This window comes from Lipotes vexillifer, unplaced genomic scaffold (genome assembly GCF_000442215.2).
Source record: "Lipotes vexillifer unplaced genomic scaffold, Lipotes_vexillifer_v1.1 scaffold727, whole genome shotgun sequence".
NCBI classification, from domain to species: Eukaryota; Metazoa; Chordata; class Mammalia; order Artiodactyla; family Lipotidae; genus Lipotes; species Lipotes vexillifer.
The window spans coordinates 612,353-622,322 of NW_006771347.1; the positions used below are offsets into that span (position 1 = coordinate 612,353).

The following is a 9,970-nucleotide window of genomic DNA, read 5'->3' on the forward strand; positions in this document are numbered from 1 at the left end:
CCCCCATTCTTCTCTCTCCAGTCTGGCCAGACTTTCCTGGTCACCTCTGTGAGCTTCCCCTCTGCTACCTTTTAACCACTTGTGCCGCTCAGGTCCACAGGTCGTCCCCTCGCTACCAACTCTTTAGGTAATCGCCCCCCGTCTCGGGGTCTTGACCAGCCGAGTGGCCCTGAGGGACCCAAATCCACACACCTGGTCCTGTCTGCCCACGTCTTCAGAACCAGACATGTAACCACCTCTTGACCATAACCACTTGGAGATCACAAGGGATGAGACAGTCCAAAACTGAGCTGACCTCGACTCGTCCAAACTTATTTTTTGCCTTGTCTCTCTCTCCCCCACCTCCCCACTCCCACAGATCTGCCCTCTACTGTGGCCAAAACAATCTAACCAACCACACAACTGACCATGTCACTCCCCACATAAAACCCTCCAATGACATCCTAATCAGAAGGCACACAGGGGGTCTTCTACACCCTGACCCCCAACAGATTTCACACTTTATGTATTCTATTAAGACCAACCTGCACACAGGATGACTGATCAACCCTCTGGGCCTTTTCCCACGCTGTCCTTCTGCCAGGAACACTTTAAACCCATATTATAAGCACTGGTCAGGACCACTTCCTTCAGAAAACATCCCTGAATTCTAGGTTGGCCTAGAAGTTCCACTCCTCAACTCAGCCCCCTGAACATCCCTCCACCAACCAGTCCCTTGTCACAGAACATGGAAACTGCCCTTGTATGAGCCTGTCTGTTTCCGGACAAAACAGTAAACTCTACCAGAGTAGAGACCGTGACTCCGTAGCCAGCCCTGTCCCAAAGCCCCTTAGTAAAGAGCAGGACACATTAGGAGCCCGAGAAACGTGACCTGAACACTGACCTGTGCACTCCTAGAGCTAGGACAAGGCTGCATCTCACGCCTGGTGGCATCAGCCCAGCTGCCAACATGCTACTAGATGTTCAAGCAGTGATGCCTGGCAGCTGAACAGAGCCTGGTCAGCCTTTTGGATCTTAAAGACTCCCAACTCAGTTGTTTCCTGGACTGGATGTTAACATAAAACAGGAAGGGCCAAGGACTTACCTGCAACATACAACTAAGTCCATAAACCAGGGGGCCGTGCTGTGCACAGGAGAGAAAGTCGGAGAAGGCCAGCTGCACGGGGCTCATGCCGGGGCCGGGGGGGCCGGGACTGGGGGCCCCGATGCCCGAGCTGTTTGGTCCTATCATCATGTGGGGCGAGTGGGCGGCAAGGAGGTTGGGGCCATCGCTAAGCAGCAACGCAAGACGCCGGGCACAGAAGTAGGCAAGGCGGCGGGACAGGTAGGCCGACTGGACAAACTCATCTGAATACTGGGGAGCACAAGGACACCAGACTTCAGTCATGTCTTAGGCTACTCGGTGAGACAGCTATCGTAATACAGGCTTTTCTTCATTAAAAACAAGCAAGCAAACAAACAAACCCCTGCCAAAGTACTACATAGACTGGCGCTGTCCGACAGAAATATAACGCAAGCCACATACGTAATTTTAAATTATCTAGTAGCCACTAAAAAAAAAAAAAAAAAAAAAACAAATAAAAAATAATTGCTGAAAAGAGTTTGCACACTGTTTGTAGGAATGTAAATTGGTTCAGCCACTATGGAAAACAGAATAAATATTCTTTGAAAAACTAAAAATAGAACTACCATAAGATATAGAAATCCCTCTCCTGGGCACATATCCAGAAAAAAAATGATGTATTATTCAGCCCAATATACCTAAGTCTAAAATGCTATCATTTCAACACAGAAAGTATCAGTGAGATATTATACACTCCTTTTTCCGTACCAAGTCTGAAGCCTGGTGCGCACTTTAAATCAAGAGCACGTCACGATGTGAACTTGTCACATTGTCAAGGGCTCAAGAGCAACGTCTGGCTAGCGGCTACTAGAGTGGACAGCACAGATACGGACGTCTCGGGGAGGACACAGGGCACTAGTACGGTGTGGTCTCTGGGAGGGTACTGGGTGAGAGAGAGAATGACTTCTCAACTCGATACTCTTTCATACTGCTGGAATTGTCAAATGCATGAACTACCTTTCCAAGAAATTTTTTTTTAAATAAATTTCATCCAGATAGCCTAAATTTTAACAGATCTTAGGCCAATCATGAAACTAGGAAGTTCCCACCCCCAGTGGCTCAAAGAATATCAAAAGAATGCAGAAGATCCTCTGTATCCTTTTACAAAGAGACGATTTGTTTTGTTTTCACAGAAATCTGTGTGAACAAGGAGACAGTATTTAAAGAGCTGTTTGCTCAGCTCAGGGAAGGGGGGAAATCAATGTGGGTGCGAATACTTGAAAGGGACACGCAGCCCAGCAAATGACTGCTACAACTTACAAGAAGCCTCTTATCACTTCAAGTGTTGGAGCATCAAGACCTTTTCTCCTTCCATTTCAAAAAGAAAATTTTTCCTCTTCCACCTCCACTTACCTCAACATTCTCATCAGACTCGTTCCTTGCCCATAAAATCAACTGGCTCATGGTTACATGTACTGTACCTGCAGCATTAGTGGTAATAAGAGTTTAAGAAGATCATCATCCATTGGTCTGATCTTTTCTAACACATCCAAGATCCACGTCAAATACTCGTGTTTTTCTAGCATTCCTTCCTTAAATGAACAAAGAAAAATTACACTAATAATGTTAAAACAAAACCAACTAAAATTCAAAAAAAAGAGCAGTCTTATCTTTATGCTTAAGTGTAATTTTACTATTGTTTTTGTTGTTGTAGTAAAACATGGTCTCCTTGATCAAAGTTTAAATTCTAAACAAAGCAAAGAACTGGTGCTACTCTGTATGGTTGATTGGAGGGTTTTTGTTGTTGCTGTTGTTCTTTGGGTTTTGTATATCTGCTTCATTCTAAATTGATAAAAATTAATTCCTACAAGAAAGAAAATTCAGAAGCTTTCAGACTCCCAAGCCACGTCAAATACCTAGCTAGATTTCAGGGTACTATGAACTCATACTCATAGGAGGAAACTTGGCCAATGGTAGTAATTACAAAGAACAAAAATACCCATCGTACTATCGGCTCAGAAAAAGAGGTTGGGGGCTTCCCTGGTGGCGCAGTGGTTGGGAGTCCGCCTGCCTATGCAGGGGACATGGGTTCGTGCCCCGGTCCGGGAGGATACCACATGCCGCGGAGTGGCTGGGCCCATGAGCCATGGCCGCTGAGCCTGCGTGTCCGGAGCCTGTGCTCCGCAACGGGAGAGGCCACAACAGTGGGAGGCCCCCGTACCGCAAAAAGAAAAAAAGAAAAGAGGTTGGAAATCCTATCAGATCCAAGGCCCCTTAGTAGCCTCCTTCTCTATCCTAAGATGAATTTCAGCTACCATAACCTACCTGCGAAATATAACCTTAAAAGTCAATATAATGGCCTAATTATCTGTAACATAAAGAAATAAAAGGAATTTGTAATAAAATAACGTATAAATATTCTGACATAACTACACTAAAAAACAACATACCCATAAATTTCCAAAATGCCTCACAGGGTTGGTGTAGCTCCTCTTAACATAAGCAATGTTAACATTTTCATCTATTGTCTTCCTATGTATGTACATATAAATACACACATTCTTTATGGCATTCTATGCACGCACATATTTAATGTCATGTTATAACCTTGTATTATGATTCACATCATAAAAGAATCTTCAAGATAGAAACAAAAAGCTATGCTTTCTGGGAAAGCCACTTAAACTTTTATGGTCATTCTGGTTAACAACCTTAGTAGTTAATATGAAGTCCTACTTTGTTCTCAGCAACTCTGACATATCTACGTATCACCAGTGGTCCACTACCATGGCTATCAATGATTTGTGTAAAAATATACTGCTAAATTATAGTTTCTATCTTTAAAACATTGCAGCGACACCACATGGACATGATAGCAAAGTGTTCACTTACTGCTAATTTCTATTTTGTTTAAATGCTTACAGTCAAAAAAAAGTTAAAAGGTTAGCCACAGAAAAAGTGCAATTTATAATTTTCAGCCCAATAAAGTAAACTTTAAGTTAAAGAAATAAATAAAATGGAACCTTACATGAAGAATTAAGAGATTGTGAAGGCAAGGTTCAAAAGAAAAAGTATCCTCATAAGCATGACTTCCAACGACTACATAATGTCCATCCTCAAGATGCTTTTGTTATGTACCTGTACCCTTATCTCTGCACATGCACACCTGCACATGTACATACTAGAGACAGTTTCGTGTTTCAGAATAAGGTGAATTAAAATATGATGAACTTTTAAATTAACGTCCCAGTTAGATTCATCCGTTTAGGACCTACCTAACTGCTTCCAAAAAAGAGATACTGATCTCAGTGTTCCTAATACACAAAGTAATCCTTCCTAAAATACTAAGCATGCTGAGAGACACTTTTTTCAAAGATGCAGACTAAATCCTCAGCTCAAAAAAAGTCATAAAAGCTCAGAGCAGGCACCGAGGTAGTCTTCTGCTAAATGGAACTAGAATTGGTTAAGAGTTATTTTTACTGATTTAAAACTAACAACGTTACTTCCCAAAGGACCCGGGGAGTTTCCTACTTTGAGCTCTTAGAAAAAGTTGCTTACCACCTGGAAACTGTAATTGAAGTTCGAAGGGGGGAAATTTAGAAACCACACATCCTTTCTACCCCCTTCCTCTTTGATCAAGATAGCAGGTCGTGAACGTCTATGCTGATAACACAACTCCAGCTGAACACACTCGTCCTTCCTCCACGCCGGGAGTAAAGATCAATCGAGGCAAATAACAGCACAAGCGCCCTCTTCTGGTCAATATGATGTACATCAGCGTGTCAGGATGGGAGTTCAGTCGTTCCTCAATGCCCTTACCCCTCCTCTCAACTGCATTTTAAACTGCAGCTGAACAAAATTAAGATGACCTTTCATTGGAATAACTAAGCTCTAAAGGAGATGTACTATATATAAGACAGGAGGCATCAGCACAAAAATTTTTTTGAATTAATGCCTCCAGTTTTTGCAAAGTAAATGGCTTGGGAAGATTCCATTTAATAGCTCAATTACAAACCAATTAATGGCATTAAAAGAGCTGGCATCATTGAAAGCTGGCGATCAATATGTATAATAGGAAGCTGTCATCTCAGGGCAAAGGTGTTACCTTTAATATAATTTAGTGTGAGATATGTCAGATGGCTTTCTTTGAATGTATTAGTTCATATAGTGATATAATTTAACGCCCCCCCCCCCAAAAAAAAAAACTCAACTGTAAGGAATTTGCTTTCCTCTTAAAAGCATGCTAGCAGCCTTTGAGTTTCGTGGGAATGTTACCTGGAACATGTGGAATGCCAACTTTTCGTTGTACTCCCACTGCCTCATTGCTTGCTCCACGTCGGGCGGCACAGGGACAGGGCCATCGCCTGCGCTGGAAGCCAGGTGGTAAAAGTCGGAAATCTTGGCCAACTGCTCTCGAAGATACCTGGTAGATATTTGTGTCCACTCTGCATTTAAAAAAAAAAAAAAAAAAAAAAAAAAAAAAAAAAAAACCATTTCCAGATACAATGAATGTAAGAACTTTTTCTTTCTTTCTGATTATCTTAAGGATATACTTATTAACCAAACATCTATTACACAAAAATGGCTTTGGAAAACGTATGCAAGCGCTGTTCAGAAAGGCACACCCACCCCAAAGCCCTTAAGTAATGCAAACTAGTGTAATGTGCCTGCCCCTTCGGCTGGCAAGGATGCCTTGCCGGCCAGCTCTTCCCTTGTCCCTCTGTGACCCCTGACCTAGGAGAAGAAATGCCCACACTCATATAAAACAATATCAGAGGCACAAGCAGGAAATAGAACAGGGGAGGTGAGCGCTTTAAGAAATCACAATTCCAGACAGAGAGAACAGACTTGTGGTTGCCAAGGGGGAGGAGGGTGGAGCAGGGGTGTATTGGGAGTTTAGGAATAGCGGATGCAAACTATTACATATACAGAATAGATAAACAACTAGGTCCTACTGTATATAGCGCAGGGAACTATATTCAATCTCCTGTGATAAACCATAATGGAAAAGAATATAAAAGAGAATGTATATGTGTACGTATAACTGAGTCACTTTGCTGTATAGCAGAAATTAACACAACATTGTAAATCAACTATACTTTAATAAAATTAATTTTAAAAAAATAAATTAAAAAAGAAGTCACAATTCTACTACTCCAAAAGAATTCAAAATCCCCCCAAACGCAGCTCTCTTAAGGTACATTTTTCCGGCTCCAAGTCAGGGTTCAAACATGCCTAACTAAGGTGTGTTCTGTTTCTGTCAATCTGCAAGAGGACTGACCTTCCCCGCAGGCTGGCTCCAGATAGCGTTCCGCCCTGCACTCCCCCACCCCTGCCTGGGACACAAGAGGGGCCACCTCTTGGACAATCATCTGGACCTTCAGTTATTCTACTCTCCCCAACCAACAAAAGATGCCTCAGAACTCAATCAGAAAGAGTAGTGAGCGACAAAAGGTAGGAAACTGGGGAGGAAACAGAAAATGTAGCATTAAAAAAAAAAAAAAAAAAAAAATCACTAAAATTATTCAAAAGTATCCGCCACGCGGTCACAAATTAAATCAATGTGTTGCCTTTGACTACCATGAAGGATGCGATGCCAACTTTAGCCCATTCTGTGGATAAAAATGTAATAATTGCATGCTCACAGCCAAATTTCCCCAAGGATTACTGAAACAGCATTTCAGAAGAAATCATCGTACTGAAATATTACCACACAGTACTGTTTTCTCATTATCTCGGCAGTAGTTTCTCCACCCTTCTTATTTTTAAAGGAACCTACCTTGACAAAAGTAAGGGTAGAAACTAAAACATCTATTAGAAATTGAGCGTGTTGATTTTATTTTTTAAGTACTACTAAAATTACTTGACAACAGTACCCAGAGATGATTAACGACTGCTAAGTTTTGGTCTAAACCACTTGTTCTAATTGTGTCTTATTTAAAACTGAAATTCAAATGCACACGTTAAGCATTGCTCCAGTGATGAGCCACTGCAAAAAAGATGAACAGATACTAGGCCAACACTCTGTTCCTGGTATAATCGTTTTTCAGAAAGCACCACCAATAACAGATATTACTGTTAAAATTACTCCCTCGTCATTAAAAACCAAACAATAAATTATCCATGTCATCATTTTCTGGTGCCCCTGTTATGGACTAATCATCTCATGACTCTCACTTGTTCAGCAAAGCAAAATACCAACCATCAGATGAGAGGAGTTTAGCTTAGCTATAATAAGCAAAAACAAAAATAACAAGGATCCAAATCCTAGCTTTTGTGTGCCAAGCCTTGCTATGAACTCACTCTCAGTATGGTACTATTCTCAATGCCCCCTCAGAATAGTTTAGCTTCAAGAGCTAAAAATAACACACACGTTCACACACACCCCTACTTTGTCTCGGGTATATTTTCTTTTCAAGATCGTTTTTTTTTAATATAGAAGAAATACGCATTCACTACAGAAAATTTCTAACGCAGATATGACAAGAGAAAAATCTCATAATCATTAAACAGTTTTATATTTTTTCAGTTTCCTTTTTTCCTTCTTGTGTGCTTGACTGTTTACATAAGTATATGTATATCTTTTTAAGAATCTTACTGTATCATTCCACAATTTGAATCCCTTTTAAAATTCAAATGGAATTCAAATATAGACCTCTTGGTCGTGTATTTTAACTTTAACCGTATTTAACTGACATTAAGTTATCATATCAATCGGACCGATTCAGAGACCTGGGACTGAAGACAGTCCAGTGTGAACTAATATAAAAATTAGGATGCACACAAAATTTTCATTAAAAACAAAAAGTAACAAATAGCCACTAGTACTGCACTCCTTAAAATTATTAGATTCACAGACACCTCTCACGCTTAGTTAGGACTGATCATTAAAAGGGAGAAATGAGGGCAGCAGTGGCAAGACACACAGTGGTTCTCAGCCCTGAACGCAAATGCCATCACCAGAGGGGCTTTTACCAAACGCCAGTGTCTTTGGCCCCATCCCACCGGATTCTGATTTAATTGGTCTGGAGTGGGGACCCAGTCCTAAGTGATAAAAAGAAAATAGGAATGGTTAGAGATCTTAGGGAAGGTGGGGGAGCGAGGTAAGGAGGTTCAAAGGTAGAAAGATGCAGAAAGCGATGAAAGAGGCTGCTCTGAAAGTGGACCAGTTCTAAAATCGAGCAACTCAGAGGCTCTGGCTACATCTCTAGTTCACTGATGTCAGGTAGAACTCAAGGTCCACGAAGCCAGATTATTAGAAAGCTTACGAACATGAATGTTACTGACGGTGGGTCAGGGGTCAGCACTGAAAAGAATGACCTGTCCTTTTCACAACACTCTCCCTGGCATCCAAGAATCCTGTAGCCACTATTCCTCTTTGTGGATGCCTAACCCCCCAAACAGAAGGGATTTCAGAGGCCATGCGGTTCACCCTACCGTACAATAGATCCAGGCACTGCAGGCGTAACTCAAGGTCACACAGGTAAACCAGAAGCACACAAACAGGTGTGAGATGCCCCACTCCAGGACATGAAAGTACATAAACTGATAAATACACGATAGGTGAGAAGAGAGACGTGTCAAGTTACATTAATAGGTGATCTCCCAGGGCCTGGAATACCTACAGTATTAATAAGAGAACTGGGAACTCAGCAGAGGAGGAACATCCACCCTGGGGGCAAACACAGAGCACCCCAAGTGCAGCAACGCTCACGGAGAGGGCGTCCTGGCAGCGTGACACAGCAGAGACGCAATACAGGGCCGCACTGAGCACTACCGGTAGAATGAACTTAGGGACAGGATGGCCCTGGGTCCAAATCCTAGCTCTGCCACTGAGTCGTGAGCAAGGCACCTAGCCTCCGCTAAACCTCAATCTCCTAATCTCTGCAACAGGGATCAATAATACATCCAAGTTGGGCCTCCCTGGTGGCGTAGTGATTGAGAGTCCGCCTGCCGATGCAGGGGACACAGGGTCGTGCCCCGGCCCGGGAAGATCCCACATGCCGCGGAGCGGCTGGGCCCGTGAGCCATGGCCGCTGAGCCTGCGCGTCCGGAGCCTGTGCTCCGCAATGGGAGAGGCCACAGCAGTGAGAGGCCCGCATACCGAAAAAAAAAAAATAATAAGAATAAGAATAATAATACATCCAGGTCAGTTACTGTAAGGATGAGTTACTTAGCACAGTGCCTGCACTGCAGAAGCTATCATCATTATTATTGGTATGAAAAAGTTTTTAGAAAGGAAACTAAAGGTTAGACCTTGACTGCCCCTGATGTTATTAGACCCTGCTTCTGTCTCAGCTGAGCTGCAATGCCTAACATAATGCTCTGGATAAGTGTTTATGGAATCAATCAACGTCAATTTCATGGTTCCAAAACCTTCGATGGATCTGCAGTCCTTGATGAATTGAGATCAAACTCCTCAGCTGGGAATTAAAACCATTTCAAATACTATCCAGCATTACATCCTCATACACGCTCAAGGTGCTAGCTCAAGGTGTTTTCTCTCTGACTCTCATGCCTACGATGCTCTATCAACAGGACCTTCCATAACCACCTGTGTTCAGGGGTGGGAATATTTCTGGGCCCAATTCAAACGTCACGTCTCTCGTGTAGCCTTCTCTAGTCTCTGAACACCACCCCACCACCTAGCGGGGATCTCTCTCTCTTCTCTAACTGATGTATTAGAATTTCCTCCATCTCTTTCATCCCTATAAAACTATTCCTTACGTGCTCAAGATCTAAGTATTGACTTGAATCAATACACTATAAGGTCCTCCCAAAACGAAGCGACTAAATCAAGTTCCTCCGCAATTATTCTGCCTATCAAATCTTCATACAAACATCTTCGCTTTCTAGTTTAAACTCATCACTGCAGACCTAGAAGGTTTCAAACACCGCTGTAGGGAA

The 9,970-nt window shown here is 42.4% G+C and overlaps 1 protein-coding gene across 1 annotated transcript in view; it reads right to left on the bottom strand.

The window, feature by feature from the left end:
• MED12L (mediator complex subunit 12L) overlaps window positions 1-9,970 on the bottom strand; it is a 335,022-nt gene that overhangs the window by 256,926 nt on the left and 68,126 nt on the right. Inside the window, exons 5-7 of the mRNA XM_007446642.1 lie at window positions 5,339-5,508; window positions 2,545-2,655; window positions 1,085-1,354 (exon numbers count right to left, since the gene is read on the bottom strand). Coding sequence (XP_007446704.1) covers window positions 1,085-1,354; window positions 2,545-2,655; window positions 5,339-5,508 — 551 coding nt within the window. The remainder of the gene's footprint in view (window positions 1-1,084; window positions 1,355-2,544; window positions 2,656-5,338; window positions 5,509-9,970) is intronic.